The 18,487-nt window shown below is 53.7% G+C and overlaps 1 protein-coding gene across 2 annotated transcripts; it reads left to right on the top strand.

Annotated features, from left to right (window-relative positions):
• The first annotated feature begins 1,632 nt into the window (after positions 1-1,632).
• Positions 1,633-17,161, top strand: PES1 (pescadillo ribosomal biogenesis factor 1). Of its 2 annotated transcripts, none has more exons than XM_030915152.1 (15): positions 1,633-1,763; positions 4,308-4,387; positions 5,424-5,577; positions 6,508-6,617; positions 9,298-9,469; positions 9,557-9,646; positions 12,365-12,481; positions 12,600-12,674; positions 12,907-12,996; positions 13,306-13,433; positions 13,826-13,951; positions 14,070-14,254; positions 14,702-14,865; positions 15,006-15,164; positions 16,655-17,161. In XM_030915152.1, the coding sequence occupies exons 1-15, from the start codon at positions 1,740-1,742 to the stop codon at positions 16,736-16,738; spliced, it is 1,758 nt and encodes a 585-aa protein (XP_030771012.1). In that variant the 5' UTR covers positions 1,633-1,739; the 3' UTR covers positions 16,739-17,161. The 2 variants fall into 2 exon arrangements, with proteins under 2 accessions (XP_030771012.1, XP_010369135.1); XM_010370833.2 differs by having other exon boundaries at positions 15,003-15,164.
• The last annotated feature ends 1,326 nt before the right edge of the window (positions 17,162-18,487 follow it).

The following is an 18,487-nucleotide window of genomic DNA, read 5'->3' as shown; positions in this document are numbered from 1 at the left end:
CTCACATTTTTGCTAGAACCTGGCTGAACTACATAGAAAAAATATCCAGTTAACCTCGAATTAGTAACACTGTAAAGAGTTTTATCTCAACACCAGTAGAAAAGTCAACAGACTTAAAGCAGGTAGAAAAATAAAATAGAGAACGTAGAAGACGCTACATGTTAACTATAATTACAGGCTGACCATTTGAGCTCTGAATTTTCCTTGATGCTATTTGCCCATCAGTTTTAAAATGTGCACAAAACGGGCTATAATATGTAGCCAGCTAGCATCCCAAAAAAGCTAGCATGGCTTTGAACTTCCCATGTAGTTTTTAAACATGTAAGCCAAAAGGGTTCCTGAAGGTGGTTGGCTAGAGACTGTCCCGTTAGAACTAAGCACCCCCATAATTGCACTGCCCTTAGCCAGGTGACCCTTCAAGAGTACTCAGCATAAGCACCCTCACAAAACCTGAGACCCAGCTGAGTCTGACCTGATTACGCCTCCACCCCCACCCATAAGCACAGGGTCCACAAAATGTTCCCTCCGTGGTCTGAATGGAGGGAATCAGAAAGGCCCCCTTTAAACCCAGGGTTGACAAAGACATACCTTCCAGGGTCTGGATGCAGGGAACTGGGACCAGGCACTGGGAAGCAACTGAGAAGGATTGGGAAAGCCCCTGCCAATGCAGGGCTGTCAGGCAAGGTCCCCTCCAGGGTCCATCAATGATGGGAACCAGCTGGAAAGAAATAAAGTCTCCAAGATCTCTCTCTCTCTCTCTCTTTTTTTTTTTTTTTGAGACAGAGTCTCACTCTATCGCCGAGGCTGGAGTGCAGTGGCGCAATCTCGGCTCACTGCAACCTCCACCTCCTGGGTTCAAGCCATTCTTCTGCCTCAGCCTCCCGAGTAGCTGGGACTACAGGCGCGCACCACCACGCCCAGCTAATTTTTGTATTTTTAGTAGAGACGGGGGTTTCACCATATTGGCCAGGCTGGCCTCGAACTCCTGACCTCGTGATCCGCCCGCCTTGGCCTCCCAAAGTGCTGGGATTACAGGCATGAGCCACCGCTCCCAGCTTTGAATGTACATTTTAAATATACCACGAGTCCACCACTAAGGCTCAGAAAATATAAGTGGCCTCTCGGGTCTCTACACCTCCGCGAGAAAAAATATCCTCTTTTCTTCTATTTTATCCGCATAACAGTGAATGAACCAAAGAGAACCCGAAGGCGGTGGGAACCCAGCGCAGTCTCACCCGGCCACACGGGAGCAGCTTCTCAGCAGCGGCAGCCAAATTCTAAGGAAGATTAGCAACCGTTACCTTGACAACGCAATCCCATCACGCAACACGGAATGTGGCGCCCCTCTGCATCCCAGAAGGCACCGCGCTGTCTCTAAGCCTTCCGCCCCTCTCCTTCCCAGCATGCAACGCGGTCATAGTCAATGACTCGTTATCAGGGTGATTACAGGAATGCCTGTATATCCACGTTTGTTTTAACACTTAAAGTGTTTGTAACCATTGTAAGCGGGAAAGATCTGGAAAGAGTGGTCTCAGTGATTTTTTTTCAGACTATAGTTTTAAATCTCGAGGAGGAAATCCCCATCTTTCCCTGGACTTTTACAGGCATCTCATTGGGCAGCCCGCGCAAACCGACAGCGTGGGGGTGGGGAGGGTCCTCGGGGTCCTTGGCAGGGCATGTGCGGGAGGAAGTGGAGCTGTCTGTAGGCGCTGCCCTAGTCGGCTCGTCAACGTGGAGCGATGGGAGGCCTTGAGAAAAAGAAGGTGAGTGGGAAAGACGGTGGGAATTCCCGAGTGGTGGGATCCGGGGGCGGCAGAGCATGGGGTCGGCTCTTTTCCCGAGCTCCATCTCTCATAGGAGACTGGAAAGACGGGATCAACGCGGCAGTAGTCAGCTGCGAGAAGGGGTCCGAGGATGGGCAAGGATGGCAGTACTCGTTTAGTGAAATCCGAGAACGAACTCTAGAGTTCTTTCTGTGGAGAGGGCTGTGAGAGAGAGTTGAACTTACCAAGCGTAGCTTCATTCCAAAAGCAGGCCGAGCCGTGGGACCACTATTTATCGAAAGGGTGATAAACATTACGTAGAGTTCACCGTTACTGCCCGTCACATTATTTGGTTAATGTTGTCTTGGAAGTTCTCTTCGAGGCATAACATTTCGACTGAAATGGGAAAGATCAGAACGTCTTGGATGGGTTGTGGGGCATGGTAGTGCTTAGCGAGCAAGCCTGACAAGGGAAACCAAATGCCAAGATCAGTAGGCAGGAAAGGCTTGCTGTGTGTAAGGAGTTGGAAGGACATCAGGATGTAAACCAAGAAAAGAATGGCATCTGATAAGATTGGAGGACAAGTACTGTATCGTGCAAGGCCTGTAAGCTTGGGTTTTATTCTAAGTGCAGTAGGAATAGTGTAGAGCTTGAATTTTATTCTGTGTGCAGTAGGAATCGAAGGAGTAACACGATTAGAGTTTTTCAAGAAGTTCTTATGGCTGTATGGAGAATCGGCTCAGTGACATGAAAAGACTGGGAAGGGAATGGGAATGAGGAATATATAGTTGGCTTAAGTGTTTCTTTCAGAGTGGATATTTCTATTGCCAGTATTTTTAACCCAACACACTACATTGAGTATCCAGTGCTAGCCCCATCGTAACTGCAAAGATACAAGATGGGAAACCTGCCCTTGAGTTGCAGATGTAGATATGTAACAAAATCGTTACAGTTTTTAAAAGCTGGGTTTCAGAGCCAGAATCAACAAAGATGATTCTTTGTTGTGGAAAGGATTGTCTTGTGTGTAGTAGGATATTTGGCGACATCCCTGATCCTCCACCTATTGGATGCCAGTAGCACCCAGCAACCAAAAATGTCTCCAAACATTGCTGAATTGTCCTCCTCCCAGCACATACCCAGGGAGTACCCCATTGAGAACTATTTATTCCCTTAACATTTATAAGGATAAGCATGGTGTCAGAGATAAGTGTGGCATAAGGCAATGGAAAACACTGTAAATGAAAACTCAACTTCTTAAGGCAGTCTGAAACTCATCTTTATACCTCCAGGACTTAGCATGGGCTTGATACCCAATAGACAATTAACACATGTGTAAAGGAAAGAATGAATGAAGGGTATGTTTCTTGACTATGATGTTATTAGTAAATGTACCCCTGGGAGACTAACAGGTTTGTCTCTTTAGAGCTGAACCTAGCCAAAGAGGCCCCTGCTGTCTTGGCCCAGAGGAAGATCTTGTTTGAAAAAGACATGCTTGTTAGCTTGCAAGGTATTTGTTACAGTGTACTGCTTATCTCTATCTAGGGATGCAGAAGTGTGAGGGATGCAGAAGTGTGAGGGATACAGAAATGTGGGTGTGAGGCAGCGTCTTAGCACCACAGGCATCCAGATGGTTACACAAGACAATATGCTTCTTGGGGGCAGGTAGAGACCAGGCTTTTGTCTTTATTGCCTTCATAGCATCTAGCTTAGTGCTTTGACCATGATAGAGGACATGTTATTGTCTGTTGAATGAATGAATGAGGAAGGGGAGAAGCTGTGTGGCTTAAAGCATGCTTTTTCAGCCAGGGTAATACCACCCTCAAGGGAACAAAATTGGTTGAGGGGCAGTATCTTAGCTAACACAGTGGTTGTGGCCCCCCAAGGACCACATTACATAAAGAGACCTGCAGTATATCTCTGGTATTAACATTTTATGAGGCGTGGGGAAGAAAGGGTGATGGGTGAGGGAGGAAGGGGGTGTCTGATAAGTCTTCTGGTAGTGGTGAAGAGCTTATAATGAGGAAGAAAAGGAGGGAAAAAGATTGGAAACACTGGCTTAGCTGTTAGGCATTCAGGCAGTAGACTCAGACCTGAGTTTGAATCCCAGCCCCAACTCTTAAAAAGCTGTGTGCTTTTTAAGAGTTGTATAGGTTATTTTACGAGCCCGTTTTCTCCTATGTGAAATGGGGGTTCTGACAGCACCTACATCACAGGGTTATGGGAATTAAATGAAATGTGTGAAAATCACTAATTGTAATGGCCAACATTTAGAGCTAGTGCTAAGCACTTGGCACAGCACCCTATCCATAGCAGCCTCGCAGCCCTCAGCATGGTGTATGTGTTCCCTGTGCTGACAGCGGCAAGGACAGTACAGGAGAACTCATCCAGGCAGGTCAGCTCCTTCCCTGCAGTGTTTCCTCTCCTTGATTCATCTCAGCCACTTATCCAGAGTGATAGTTGCCTGTGGAACTAGGCATGCCCAGAGTTTGATGTCGGGCACTACAATCATTGCTAACGGAGAATTGCTTTTTTTTCCTCTCCCAGTATGAACGAGGCTCGGCCACCAACTACATCACCCGGAACAAAGCCCGGAAGAAACTCCAGCTGAGCTTGGCTGACTTTAGGTGAGCTTGGAGAGAAGGGGAATATAGAGGGACCGTGGGAAGCCCGGGCAGTGAATTGCACATTGAAAACTCAGCTGTATCCCTGTCTTACCTGAGTTGCCATACCCATTCTGGAATTCTGGTATTCCTTCTCTTTCTCACCTTTCCTTTCTTTAGTGAGTTGTGTTTGCTAGGTATGGTCCAAGGGAAAATGGAGGAGAACTGAACTGGATCATCAGGATGGGCTAGCTGGGCTGGGCTGGGTCCCTGCCATCCATCCCCTCCCGTCTGGCGGAAGAGACCCCTGATCCTGCATCTAGGGGTTCTCCTTCCTCATAGAGTCACAGTCAGGCTTCACTATGGCCTGTGGGCCCTGGCCTCTGTGGCTCACCTGGCCCACGTTTTTGTTTTTGTTTTTTTTTCTTCCAGAGACAGAGTCACTCTGTTGGCCAGGCTGGAGTGCATTGGCATGATCTCAGCTCACTGCAACCTCCGCCCCCCGGTTTCAAGCGATTCTCCTGCCTCAGCCTCCCTAGTAGCTAGGATTACAGGTGCCGGCGACCATACCTGGCTAATGTTTGTATTTTTTTTAGTAGAGACAGGGTTTCATCATGTTGGCCAGGCTGGTCTCCAATTCATGACCTCAGGTGATCTGCCTGCCTCAGCCTTCCAAAATGCTGGGATTATAGATGTGAGCCATCACGCCTGGCCACCTGGTCCACTTTTATTTTTATTCCTTCAAACACACCAGCTCTTTCCAGCCTTCTGGACTTTGTCCCTCTTTTTAGGAGCTTCTCTCCTTGTTAGGATGCTTCTCTCCTTTTTGTGGCTGAAATGCTGATATCTCAGCAAGGCCTTTCTTAACTCCCCTAGAGACTCTCAAGTCTGCGTTTTTGTTTTATGACTGTGATTGTGAGACTCGTGTACTAGGATGTGAGCTCTCTAAGGGCAGGGACCCCGTGTTCCCTGTTTACCGTTGTTTTCCAGGCCCAGCTGTGGCCAGTGCTCCCCACCTTTACCCACATAACTGACATAACAAATGGCCTCTGCCTTCTAGGCGACTGTGCATACTGAAGGGCATTTATCCCCATGAACCCAAACACAAGAAGAAGGTTAACAAGGGTTCTACAGCAGCCCGAACGTTTTACCTTATCAAAGACATCAGGTTTCTCCTCCATGAACCCATCGTCAACAAGTTCCGGGAATACAAGGTGAGGTCTGGGCTCTAGGGTCTGTCAGGTTCTCATTGCAGCTCTGTCGCCCACTAACTAACTGTGACCTTGGGCAGATTGCCTACCCTCTCTGGGTAAGCATATACAGAGGGCAGCGTGAGCCTCAACAGAAGTACTTGGAGGGAAGAGGTCGTTTAGTTTTAGGACCTGGCCCCAAAACAGGCTTCCGTTGCATTTTTCTGGGTGGCTCAGTGCCACACACAGATCCACAGCTTGTTTCATGGTGATATAGTCTGGTGTTGGGAACAGAGGCCAGCCTTTCTCATCCTGTCAGTGGCAGTTCACTTGGCTTGTGTTGTCAGTTGAAAAATGGAGCTGCGGCCGGGCGCGGTGGCTCAAGCCTGTAATCCCAGCACTTTGGGAGGCCGAGGCGGGTAGATCACGAGGTCAGGAGATCGAGACCCTCCTGGCTAACACAGTGAAACCCCGTCTCTACTAAAAATACAAAAAACTAGCCAGGCGAGGTGGCGGGCGCCTGTAGTCCCAGCTACTCGGAGGCTGAGGCGGGAGAATGGCAGGAACCCGGGAGGCGGAGCTTGCAGTGAGCCGAGATCGCGCCACTGCACTCCAGCCTGGGCGACACAGCGAGACTCCGTCTCAAAAAAAAAAAAAAAGGAAAAATGGAGCTGCTTTGCTCTGCCATCCTCCCGTGTAAACATGTGGAGTTGGGACATCTGTGCATTGTCAAAAAGGGTGCCTGGTCTAGCTCTGCTGGTTGTCACACCAGGCTTGGTGCTCTTTGGAGTTAGCTCTTTTGTACATCCTGGGCAGAGGGGACGGTGACACAGGCACACAGCCATGGCCAGCTTCAAGGGGCATGAGAGTCCTTCTGCCCTGTGTTTCCATCTTCCATAGAAGTTGTCCAGGAGTCCTGAGCCTCAGCATTAGTGGTCTTTTCCTTTCTTTCAGGTGTTTGTCCGGAAGCTCCGGAAGGCCTATGGGAAGAGCGAGTGGAACACTGTAGAGCGTCTAAAGGACAATAAGCCCAACTACAAACTTGACCACATCATCAAGGAACGGTGAGCCAGGCTGTCCTCAGGACACTGCAGTTTCTTCATTTACTGCTGGTCTCTGCCGCAGCACTAGGGATTCAGTAGGGAACAAGACTAAGACCCAGCTCGAAGAGCTTGCATCTCTTTGAAGGACACAGACCAAAAACCAAGCTAGCAAATTCCTAGAATGATTACTAGGTCTGTAGTTACAGGGCTGTCAGACGGGGCTGTGAGGGGAGACGTCTGAGCCAGCCAGCGGAAGCACAGTCCAAGCAGAGGCCGTGGCAAGTGCAAAGGCCCTGTGGTGGAAGAGCCCCACTGTTCTGTGGCTGCACGGCGGGTACCTGGTGAGACCTGGGAAGCACGGCTAGACACTTCTGGTCTGAACTGTTCCTTGCCCAGCCTTCTCAGACGTCCCCCTCATTCATTGGCTAAATCAGCAAATTTTGTTTCGTGTGTTTTTTGAGAAAGTCTTGCTCTGTTGCCCAGCCTGGAGTGCAGCGGGGGCATCTCGGCTCACTGCAACCTCCACCTCCCAGGTTCAAACAGTTCTCCCGCCTCAGCCTCCTGAGTAGCTGGGATTACAGGCATCACCACCACGCCTGGCTTATTTTTGTGTTTTTAGTAGAGACTGGGTTTCACCATGTTGGCCAGGCTGACCTTACGTGATCTACCCACCTTGGCCTCTCAAAATGCTGGGATTACAGGTGTGAGTCACCACATCCAGCCTAAATCAGCAATTCTTAATCAGGGGTGATCTTGCTTTTCCAGTGGGCCTTTGGCAATGTCTGGAGACTCTTGGTTCTCACAACTTGGATGGATGTGCTATTGGTGTCAAGTGGAGAGAGGCCAGTGATGCCGCTCAATGCGCTATAGTAGTCCCCTACAACATAGTATAGTCTGACCCCGAATGTCAGTAGTGGTAAAGTTCAGAAGCCCTGGGCTGGTGAATGTCTGTCATCTTTGAGGGCTGATGGCCCAGGAACACTGAGCTCCAGGATGGCTCGGGTTGGCTTCATCCAACCTGGCTGTGGGCTGTCACAGGAAGATCCCTGGCCTAGGAGCTAGACAGCCGGTGTTCCCATCGCAACTGTGTGGCACATGTGCTGGGTGGCCAGAGGATATTTCTTAACCCGAGTAGGTCCCCATCTCCATAAGAGATGATGGTAGTTCCTGTCCTGCCTGTGACACACAGTGTTTGGTGAAATAAACGAAAAAAAGCCACACACGAAAAGCAAGTGCCTGGATTCATACACACACACCAAGTGTGACGGTGTGGTTGTGGTGATCTCATTCTACACCATCCCCAGCTCCTTAGCTAAAGCCAGAGCTTAAGAAAGAAAAGCAGTTGGCCCGGAAATGCTGGTGCTGTTTCTACAGAAAGCCTGGGTTCTTGGTTTTGTCTGTGAGGTGGAGAGTTAGGAAACGACAGCGCACCAGAGGGGGCCCATGGAGGCTGCCACCTCTGCACCAAGAAACCAGACAGCTATCCTGCTGCCTCCTGAGAGGTCTCTGCAGGCCTTTCTTCCATCTTGGCATGGGTTTGAAGACCTGGCAGACTTCTGACTCGTAGCAGTGAGTGATGCCATCTGGGGCTGGAAGGACCTTGGCAGTGTCTGGTCTCATGGATTTTGGAGTCTTTCTTGAAATAGCAGAACCCATTCTCTCTCTCTTTTCTTTTTTTTTTAACTGCACCCCTCCCGCCGCCCCGCCCAACCTCCAGCCAGAACCCATACTTCAAAAGGAAGCTACTTCTCCTTGAAGACTGGGCACTTAGAAAAAAGAAAATAGAAAAAGTAACAAAAATGATTTTTAAAAAGGTCGCTTCCTGGAAGGCAGTTTGGATGCCAGCGTCTCTGGCAGCTGCTCTGGCTGCGGGAGAGAAGCTTGAAGCTCTGTCTGTCCACTTGGGCCCAAGGCGTTTCTAGGGAGCTGCAAGAGCCCAGTTGTAAATGAAGAGTCTGGGTCACAGCTGGGACCAGGACTGGAATCCAGGTGTCGTTGCTTGTGGTTCCGTGTCTTCTCTGTGACCCATGCCTCTGTCCCTCAACAGGGCAGCCACACAGTGCCCGGGGTGGCTGCTCCTTGTTGGCTTTGTCATTTACCATAAGATTCCCCAGAACACATTCTGCTCTGGCTCTTCCTGGACCCAATTCCCTGGGTCTTATTGGTTCTGCCAACTAGACAGGTCCAGGGGGTGAGAGGCATGGAAGATAGAACCTACACTGGCGGCCTGTGGCCAGGCCCAGGCATAAGTGCTGCCTAGGGGAAGCAGCCCCCACCCCGCTCCCTTCTCCACTAGGGCAGCTTCGGTTTCCCATTTTCCATCTTGGACCTCTCTAGAGTGTCCGTGCAGTAAAGGTTCACCTTCATTCAAAGACAGTCATGGAGGCCCTGACTCCATCTACCTTCATGCACCACCAAATACGTACATGGGTCAAGGCTGGGTCTTGGGTGAGCAGTGGGTGTCTTGAGGACCCCCATCAGGACTTCTCTGGTCCTCAGAGCCTAGTGGGCACGTCCTGGTTAAGTGGTTCCTCCCAAGGACTGCGGTCAGCTGTGGGGAAGCTGCTCCTGCCAGGTCAGGAGGTGGCAGTGATGAGGCCTGGCTTGAGGAATGGGGCATCTGGGGTGGGGTAAGGAGATCAGGGCCCCCCTTGGCACCCAGGCTGAACAGGCCCCATGTGCTGCCCCACTGGCCATGCAGGTACCCCACATTCATCGATGCCCTGCGGGACCTGGACGATGCCCTCTCCATGTGCTTCCTCTTTTCCACCTTCCCACGGACTGGCAAGTGCCACGTGCAGACCATTCAACTGTGCCGCCGGCTCACTGTGGAGTTTATGCACTACATTATTGCCGCCCGTGCCCTGCGCAAGGTGAGCCTGGGACCATCCCGTGGGCACCCCGCCCCACGCCCTCTCCTGCCCCCCATGGTCTTCACCCGGCTGTCTCCTCTCCCCCAGGTCTTCCTGTCCATCAAAGGTATTTACTACCAGGCCGAGGTGCTGGGGCAGCCCATCGTGTGGATCACTCCCTATGCCTTCTCCCATGACGTGAGTGTGCCTGTTGGGAGGGGAGGGGCTTGTGCTGCCTCCTAGACAGATACGGGTGTGGAGGAAGGGGGATTTTGCTGTTCATGGAGTCTAGCAAGTGCTGGGTTCCCAACTGTTGACGATGGGTGAGGCGGGGCAGAACAAGGTGGGGAATGTGCCACACAGCATCCTCATTAAGAGCGGGAGCCTAAGCTAGCCCCGTGGCAGCACCTGGCAGCTTCGTGCCCTTGGACGTGTTCCTTTCACCTCTCTGTGCCGCAGTTAACAGTGTCTATGCCCTTAACAGTGCCTGGTGCTTGGCCTTTTAGGGGCCGAGTGAACAGCGAGAACAGCTACCAGGGTCATACCCAGCCTGCACGTCCAGCACCACATGGGGACAGTGCCAGAGCCCTGCCCTCAAACCTACTGGGGTCCTTGTCCCTGCTTTGCTGCCGACAGCTGCCAGACCTTGGCCACGTGGCCTTGCCTCCCTCCTCTGCTTCCCCCTTCCCTCTGTCCCACAGGACTCGAGGACTGGGAGAGAAGGGGAACGGTGAGCACAGGAGACGCACTTAGCATGTGACACTGTTTCCTATACATACTGTTTTCTCTTTCTTTTAAAGTAGAGATAGGGTCTCACTACATTGCCCAGACTGGTCTTGAACTCCTGAGCTCAAGCAGTCCTTCCATCTCAGCCTCCCAAAGTGCTAGGATTATAGGCGTGAGCTGCAGAGCCCAGCCTTTTTCTTTATCCGTTTGAAATCCTGGGAAATGTTGGCAGGGATACACTGAGAGAAACCCTGGTTTTGCCCCCTCGTGGAGGCATCATTAGCTTCTAGTGCCCCCCAGGTGGTGGGGCCGAGCTCTCCTGCCTCCCTGTGCTGGTGGCCTGCATTTAGCCCGCCTTGCTTAATCATTGAGTGGGAACTGGTACCTTCAGTGGAGAGCAGCCCCTGCCGGTCCAGTTAGCACAGTGGCTCTGCTGTCCAGATTATCAGGGGCTCCAGGGGGAGCTGGGGCTCTAGGCGCTCTGGACTGTTCCTTACGATCCCTTGTGGGTGGGGTTGCAAGGGCTGGAACCTACCCTGACTGGCTGCCTGGTGGTGAGGCTGTGGCCTGTTTGCCGGTGAGAGGCAGGCTTGGCCCTCAGCAGTCCCTGTTCCCACCCCCCGTGGGGCATGCATGGGTGGCCCTTCCTTCTTCCCCTCCACAGCCCTCTCTCCTCCTCCTTCCTTCCTGCCTTCCTCTTGGGCCTTCCTTCTCTCTGACGTCCTGCCCCCATGCTGCTCAGACTGCTCTTTGTGTGTCTTTCCTGCTGGTGAATAGGGCCCTGGGGCGGGCTGGCCTCCACACAGCTGGCCCTGGGGGAAGGGAGCCTGCCACCCATTCCCCTTTCCTCCCCAGCCAGTTCACGGCCGTTGCTTCCTCTCAGCGGATGGGGAGGACTGGCACTAGGTCGTAGCGGAGCCCAGTTGTGCCTCTCCTGTGAGCAGCCAGGGTTGGGTTCATAGCTGTGGAAGTCAGGCTGGTTGTAGGGGCGGGGTCTCCCTGCTCAGTGCTGGGCTGTGGGAAATGTGGTTGGTCCCCAGATGTGCCTGTCAGGGGCCCTTACAGATTCTCATGGAAGGATGGAGGTGTGAGTGGGGGGACAGGCAGGACTTCCCTTGGGCCTGTGTGCTCTCACAGCACAGGTCACTGTCTGGCAGCAGAATAGCAGAACAGCTGAGAGTCATGGGCACACCCGGCACCCATGGTGATCACTACTGATTTTCATGTTGCTCGGAACATCCTGCCGCGTCCCGGGAGCCAGCTGGGCTGGCTTGGCCTCCATGGTTTTAGGGGGCAGAACCGCTCAAGAGTTGCGGTGCTTCTCTCTGGGCCTCAGTTCTTTGCCCTGTTTTGCCCTATTAACTGCTCCAGGGCGAAGATGAGCCTTCTGTGTCCCCTACTGCTGGGATGACAGCTCTTTGCCTTTGCCCTGAGCAGTAAGTAGTTTGTCTGCTGGCCATTTCCCAAGAGCTGCCTGGGGGCTGAGGCAGGCCAGCTGCCAGCCTACCCTGGCCCCTCGGGTCATGGCTCTGGACCTGGCTTGGGCCCAAGGAGGGGTCACTCAATTCTGAGTGTCCATCCCGAGGTTCAGAGGTGGGACTCTGTGGGCGGCCTGAGCCCCATGCATCCCCTGCCCCCGCTGAGCCTGGCCTTCCCAAGGCACCTTAGTCAGCTAAGGTTTTGCCAGCCCTTCTGGGCTAGGGACAGCGCTGGGACCACCGCCCTCCTGGTGCTCACACGCTAGCCCAGCAGCAGACATGCAGCAAAGATTGTGGGCTAGGTGATGCAGAAGGCAGGAGCTCCGGCCAGGTCAGAAAGTGGTCTCTCCGAGTCTGAGCTAGACCTGAAGGAAGTGGGAGAACTGGCGCAGGGAGGGGAGGACCAGCCAGTCCTGGGAGCAGTGGGGACCAGGGTCCCTTTTCTCACTCTTTTATGGGGGTCTGGCACTGACTTCCAGGATGGCTCTAACTCTTGGGACCCCTATCCAGAGCCTCACTTGTGGCTGGGAACACTTGTGGCCAGAACGCCCCTGGGTGGGAAGATCCGTGCCACCCCTTCCCTAGGTCAGTGCCTTCTTGAGGAGCTTGGGGTCCTCGGGTAGGTCAGACGCCCTCCACTCTGTGGTTGTCTGTCCCTCCTTTGCCCCCATCCCTGCGCCCACACTGCTCATGCACCTCTTGTGTTCCTCAGCACCCGACAGACGTGGACTACAGGGTCATGGCCACCTTCACCGAGTTCTACACCACACTGCTGGGCTTCGTCAACTTCCGCCTCTACCAGTTGCTCAACCTGCACTACCCCCCAAAGGTAGGACCCTAGCCCAGTGCCTTCTGCTCGAGGTGCAGGGGCCACAGCCCTTCTCTGTCCACACAGAGGCGAGGGGCTGTGGCTGTCCTCTGCCCCTGACCTTCCCCTTGCCTACTAGCTCGAGGGGCAGGCCCAAGCAGAGGCAAAGGCCAGTGAGGGCACCTACGCATTGGACTCCGAGAGCTCTATGGAGGTGAGAGGCTCCAGGAGCATCACCTGACGTCTCCCGAGGGCGTGGTCTCTGTCCCCAACACCTCTAGGGGTCTGGTTCAGGGTGGGGGCGGTTGTGGCTAGGTGGGTGGTCTCGGCCTGCCCTTGGAACCCACACCTGCTGATGCCCAGGACTGTCACTGCTGGCCCTCCCCACCCTGGCCCCATGCCCACATGAGGTCCCCCACTGCAAGCAGCCCCCTTCTCTCCTGTAGAAACTGGCAGCCCTCAGTGCCAGCCTGGCCCGTGTGGTGGTGCCTGCCACAGAGGAGGAGGCCGAGGTGGATGAGTTTCCCACCGATGGGGTGAGCACTGCACTGCCTTCTGGCAGGAGGACTGGGAGGGGTCGTGTGGGGGGGTTCCCAGCTTAGGGACATTTGCATCCTATAAATTAGGTGTTAAGACTGTCAAAGCAACTGAGCAGAAGAATGGGCTGAATTGTCATCAGAGTTTACATAGGAGGCAACAGAGTTCAGGAGTGGGGCCTTGGAGTTTCCTTTGAAGGCAGGATCCAGGATCTAGAAGGAAGCTGGAGTGGGCGTTAGCTCCAGCCTTGGCCCTCCAGTGGAGGTGGGCAGCCCTGGTGGTGCGAAGCCTGGCCTCTTTTTCAACAGATGTCAGCGCAGGAGGAAGACTGCAGGAAGGAGCTGGAGGCACAGGAAAAGCACAAGAAGCTTTTTGAAGGCCTGAAGTTCTTCCTGAACCGAGAGGTGCCCCGTGAGGCCCTGGCCTTCATCATCAGGTAGGGAGGCTCAAGCGCCCTCTGACAGCACTGGTTCGGCCATGCTCTGGTCTGGGTCCCGCCCTGGTGTCCATCAGTAACATTGGGATGGTGTCAGTTTCTACTTCTTATGAAAGAGTGTGTGGAAAGTGCTCGGCACTGCACTGAGCACATAGGAAGCACTCAGCAGAGGGCGGGACTACCGTCATTTTATTACCAGCTTAGCACAGAAGGATGAGCAGTGGGCAGATCTCTGCTGAGCCAGGATTGGAGGATCCTGGGGTGAGGAGGGGGCAACTGTGTCCTAAGAGGGTGAGTTTTTGGACTGGGTGGCCAGCAGATCCCAGGGAACTGAGTCCCAGGACAGGCAGCTCATGTCTGTGTACCTGTGTGGGCTCTCCCTGTCCCTGTAGGAGTTTTGGAGGGGAAGTGTCCTGGGACAAGTCTTTGTGCATCGGGGCCACCTATGACGTCACAGACTCCCGCATCACCCACCAGATTGTCGACCGGCCTGGGCAGCAGACCTCAGTCATTGGCAGGTAGGCCCCCAAGGGTCCTTATCTGGATTTCTGCGTGTCCCATCTCAAAGGCCCTGCGATGCAGCAGGACCCTGAGTTGCACTCTGCGACTTCGTTTTTGTCTGCCACTCTGCACCAGGTGCTACGTGCAGCCCCAGTGGGTGTTTGACTCGGTGAACGCCAGGCTCCTCCTCCCTGTGGCAGAGTACTTCCCTGGGGTGCAGCTGCCCCCACACCTTTCACCCTTTGTGACCGAGAGGGAAGGAGATTACGTCCCACCTGAGAAACTGAAGCTGCTGGCTCTGCAGCGGGGAGAGGACCCAGGTGAGCAGGATGGGACCGGGCTGGCCTTGGCCCCTGGGCCCACACTGGCTGTTTCCCTTGGCTGCCAAGGTGGAAAGCTCCAGGGAATAGGCAGTAGGAGCAGAAAGCCCTTTGAAGCCACCTGTGGAGTAAGGCTTAGGAGAAGGGACATCTGCCTCCTGGGGTCAGGTGTTATTTGACGTTCAGGATAACTGAGCAGAAGAACGTGCTGCGTTGTCATCAGAGTTTACATTGGAGGCAACAGAGCTCAGGACTAGGTGCCTTGGAATTTCCTCTGATGGCAGCTGGGCTGTGGGGAGGTGCCAGAGAGGGCCACAATTGGGACAGCCCTGAACTGCCCATGGCTAAAGACAGCAGGGTCAGAGAGGATGGGGCCTGGGCCTGTTGTTATCCTGCCAAAGAGACAGCAGGTTCCCACAGCATTCAGAGGTCATTGGCTGTCTCTAGGAAACCTGAATGAGTCAGAAGAGGAGGAGGAAGAGGACGACGACAATGAAGGTGATGGTGATGAAGAGGGAAAAGAGGAGGAGGAGGAAGATGCAGAGACTGATTCAGAAAAGGAGGAAGAGGCCCGGCTGGCAGCCCTGGAGGAGCAGAGAATGGAGGGGAAGGTAGGGGGAGCTGCACTGCGGAGCTCAGCCTGGGAAGCAGCCCTGCTTGGTGCCTGCCCTGGCCTAGAAGGGCAGGAGCCAGAGACTGTGGAGGTCAGGGGAACCTGCCCCCACAAGCACCCTCCTTGTGTCCCTAGAAGCCCAGGGTGATGGCAGGCACCTTGAAACTGGAGGATAAGCAGCGGCTGGCCCAGGAGGAGGAGAGTGAGGCCAAGCGCCTGGCCATTATGATGATGAAGAAGCGGGAGAAGTACCTGTACCAGAAGATCATGTTTGGCAAGAGGCGAAAAATCCGAGAGGTGAGTTCCTGCCACCCAGTTGAGACCCAGGTGTGGCTACCAGACCCAACTGCACAGGTGAACGTATGTGGCCTGGGGCCTTCCTCTAGGCAGACCGAGGCTCTCCTAGCCTTTTCCTGAGGTTGCCTGCCTGGCCCAGCCTAGCCTTTGGGGCCCCCGACCCAGGCCAGTGTAGGCATCTTGGTACTGCCAGCTCCAGCCCAGGCTTTCCTTAGGGCTTCTGTCCCACCCTGCATCCAGCTTCCTGAGTCTGCTGGGGTCTGCGAACAGAGCCTTCCTGGTGCACTCAGGGACTGTGGGGGGCTTTTGTTAAACTTCTGTTTTGTATTTTCTTGTTCATAAAGCCATATATGCTAATTAAAAATACAAACTCATGCACCCCAGAACCCTGCGATGAGTGATGCAGAAGTGGCTTACAGCCCTGCCCTTGGAGTAGAGCAGCCTGTAGTAACAGCCCCCAGGTTTCTCTTGTGCCCATAGTGACCCGTCTTTGGGAGGTCATGCTATAGATTGTTTTGAGGTATAATTTGTTTTTTGAGACAGAGTCTTCCTCGTCACCCAGGCTAGAGTGCAGTGGAGCATTGGGATTAGAGGTATGAGCCACTGTACCCAGCCTGAGGTGTAATTTTCATTTAACCGTAATATGGACTTCTCATCCAATACCTGGCCTGTCCCCTGTGGTGGGATTAAATTGTTCTCCAGTTTCAGTCATTCTCAGAAAACATCCCTGAGCATGTGTCTGCCCTCCTCTGAATGATTCTGCAGGCTAAATTCTTAGAAGCATAATTATTGCAGTTTTGAAATCATTATTGTCAAATGGGGCTCAGCGTAGTGGCTCACGCCTGTAATCCCAGCACTCTGGGATACCAAGACAGAAGGATCACTTCAGGCCAGGAGTTCAAGACCAGCCTTGGCAACATATTGAGACCCTCTCTCTACCAAAAAAAAAGATGCTACGTATGGTGGTGCACACCAGTAGTCAATCCCAGCTACTCTGGAGGCTGAAGTGGGAGGATTGTTTGAGCCTAGTAGTTTGAGGCTGCAGTGAGCTATAATCATGCCACTGCGCTCCAGGCTGCGCAACAGAGAAAGACCCTGTCTCTTTAAAAAAAATTAAAAATATATTGTCAGGTGACCCAAGAAAGAAGGTTCTTCCTGTTGTACCCCTTTCTACCAGCTCCTGGTGAAGGTGCCAGTGGTGTCTGCTTTCCAGGTGGAGTAGGGAAATGGGACAGTTGCCAAGGCTCCTTCCAGCTCTGGGAGTTTAGGATTCTCTTATCTCGAGGTTTGTGGGTGCGTGAAATAATGTCGTTAAAGCAAGGCTAGGGCATGTTTTCTCACCGTGAAGTGGGTCAGGTAGATCTTTTTCCTATGGGAATTTGTGACCTTTTCTGGAAGCTCTGCTTTTAAGGGATATAGCTTTGAGTTCAGTGCCCCACACCCTCCCCTCTCCACACATCTCAGCCTGACCTTCGCCTTCCCCTTCACAGGCCAACAAGCTGGCGGAGAAGCGGAAAGCCCATGATGAGGCGATGAGGTCTGAGAAGAAGGCCAAGAAAGCAAGGCCGGAGTGAGTGCCTGTGGCCCCTCACAGGGCTGAGGCCAGCCCCTAGCAGCTGGATGTGGCAGAGGCAGGCCAGAGGACCTAAGTGTGATGGACCAGAGTCGCTTCTCTTCTCTCCTCCTTTCTCCAGCTAGCCCTGACCCCTCATGTTCTCTGGCTGGGCTAGTGGGCAGCCCTGGCCTCCCTTGGATGGAGCTGCCCTGCTGGTGCCTAGGCAGAGAAGAGGCATCTGTGCCCAGCCTGATTCTCTCCTTCCAGGAGCCAGTGACATGAGGTGCAGGGGCCCACCCAGCCCCCTGCCTACTGCCCCCACTCATCCTGGCTTTCCACGGCCCCCTCCCACACAGTTGGACCTGTGATTCTCAGGGTGCTGTGATGGGGTGAGGGTGGGGGGGCATTTTTATTAAATGACTGGACTTTTGCGCCAATTGCATTCCGTGTCCACGAGCCTTCCTAGGGTTGGAGGAGGCCCACCTAGCACTCTGCTGCAGGCTGGGCCAGCCCTGGGCACCTCTTAGAGCTCTCTGGACCAGGTCCAGGGATGCCAGAAGGTAGGCACAGAGGTTCTGGGTCTGGGCTTCACAGCCTGTCTGGCTTTGGTTCACATTCTAACCCAGGCACTTTCCCTCTGCACTTGCTTCCTCATGTGTCAGTTACCGGTAGAAATTCTGTTCTTTGAAAGGGATGTGTTGAGGGTTCTGTGATAACTTTATAGGCTCAGACCTTACAGACTCAGTAATGTCAGGTGTGTAGTAAGTACTTGGTAAACACCAACTGATTTACATCACTTCCTGCTGGAGTCGGCCCAGAAGGTAAAAGCCAGATCCGGAAGGATCTGTGGGCCTGCGGTGAGGTCCTGCCCTCAGCTTGCCTTGTGGGCATGTTGGCAGAACCGCTGAGTACCTCCCCTGTAGGATTCCACGGCAGCTCCACTTACGGTCTGTGAGGCCTGCCTGACAGCTTCCCAACTGACCTTGGCAGTGTCCCTGCTGACACCCATTAGGATATGCCCTTGCCTCGAACCGCCAGTGCATCATGACAGAGCCAGGACCATAACCTGGGGCTCTCGGTGCTCACTCTGAGCCCCTCCCAGGACTCACCTCCCAGGGGTGAGTGCTGTCGAGGACTGGGACCAGGCTGAGGAAGGGTGGGTTTGGAATGGCTCTACTTTCCCTGAATCTAGGCACCTGAGGGCCTTGCCCTCTGCCTCTCACTGTTTGCTGGCTGTGTGGGCAGAGAATGTTTTTGTGGCAGTGGATGTAGGTCCAGCCTGTGAAGGGGGAAAGCAAGAGCTTGGGCAGGCTCGGCCTGGGGAGCAGAAAACCTAGGGCTCCCCTTCTCAGCTGGGACTGGCTGTGGGTGGGAGGAGAGGGCTGTGTGCCATTCCCAGTCTGTCATGCACATGGTGATGGGAGGGAGTGGGGTTGCCTCCAGAGGCAGGAACAGAGGGTCAGGACCTCTAGAGCCAAAGCCTGCAGCCCTGGGGGATAACTCAGGCCTGTCGGGGCCTGTGCATCCAGGGCCACACAGCTAGAGCGCAGGCCCATCAGATACGGAAAAATTCCTGGCAGTCATGCTGATGTGGAATTTTCTCCATTCCAGAATCTCCCAGTAATGGCGGGGGCAGTGGGGCTCTGACGCGTCCCAGGCCCCACTGGGTGGCCAGCTGGTTCCTTACTGCCCACAGCTGGGCTGAGGATTCCAGGCAGGCAGGCATTGGTCCTCATCATGATCTTGCTCCTCTCGGGTGAAGAAGGAA

This window comes from Rhinopithecus roxellana, chromosome 13 (genome assembly GCF_007565055.1).
Source record: "Rhinopithecus roxellana isolate Shanxi Qingling chromosome 13, ASM756505v1, whole genome shotgun sequence".
NCBI classification, from domain to species: Eukaryota; Metazoa; Chordata; class Mammalia; order Primates; family Cercopithecidae; genus Rhinopithecus; species Rhinopithecus roxellana.
The sequence above is the reverse complement of the archived record's forward strand: the minus strand, read 5'-3'. Positions and strand labels throughout refer to the sequence as shown.

What these genes read in the sequence shown, in the direction of transcription:
- PES1 (XM_010370833.2), top strand. Translation starts at nt 1,740, where the DNA reads ATGGGAGGCCTTGAGAAAAAGAAG. An exon ending in GAGGCCTTGAGAAAAAGAAG is followed by an intron (nt 1,764 to 4,307) that starts GTGAGTGGGAAA and finishes TTCCTCTCCCAG; the next exon opens with TATGAACGAGGCTCGGCCAC. An exon ending in ACTCCGAGAGCTCTATGGAG is followed by an intron (nt 12,675 to 12,906) that starts GTGAGAGGCTCC and finishes TCTCTCCTGTAG; the next exon opens with AAACTGGCAGCCCTCAGTGC.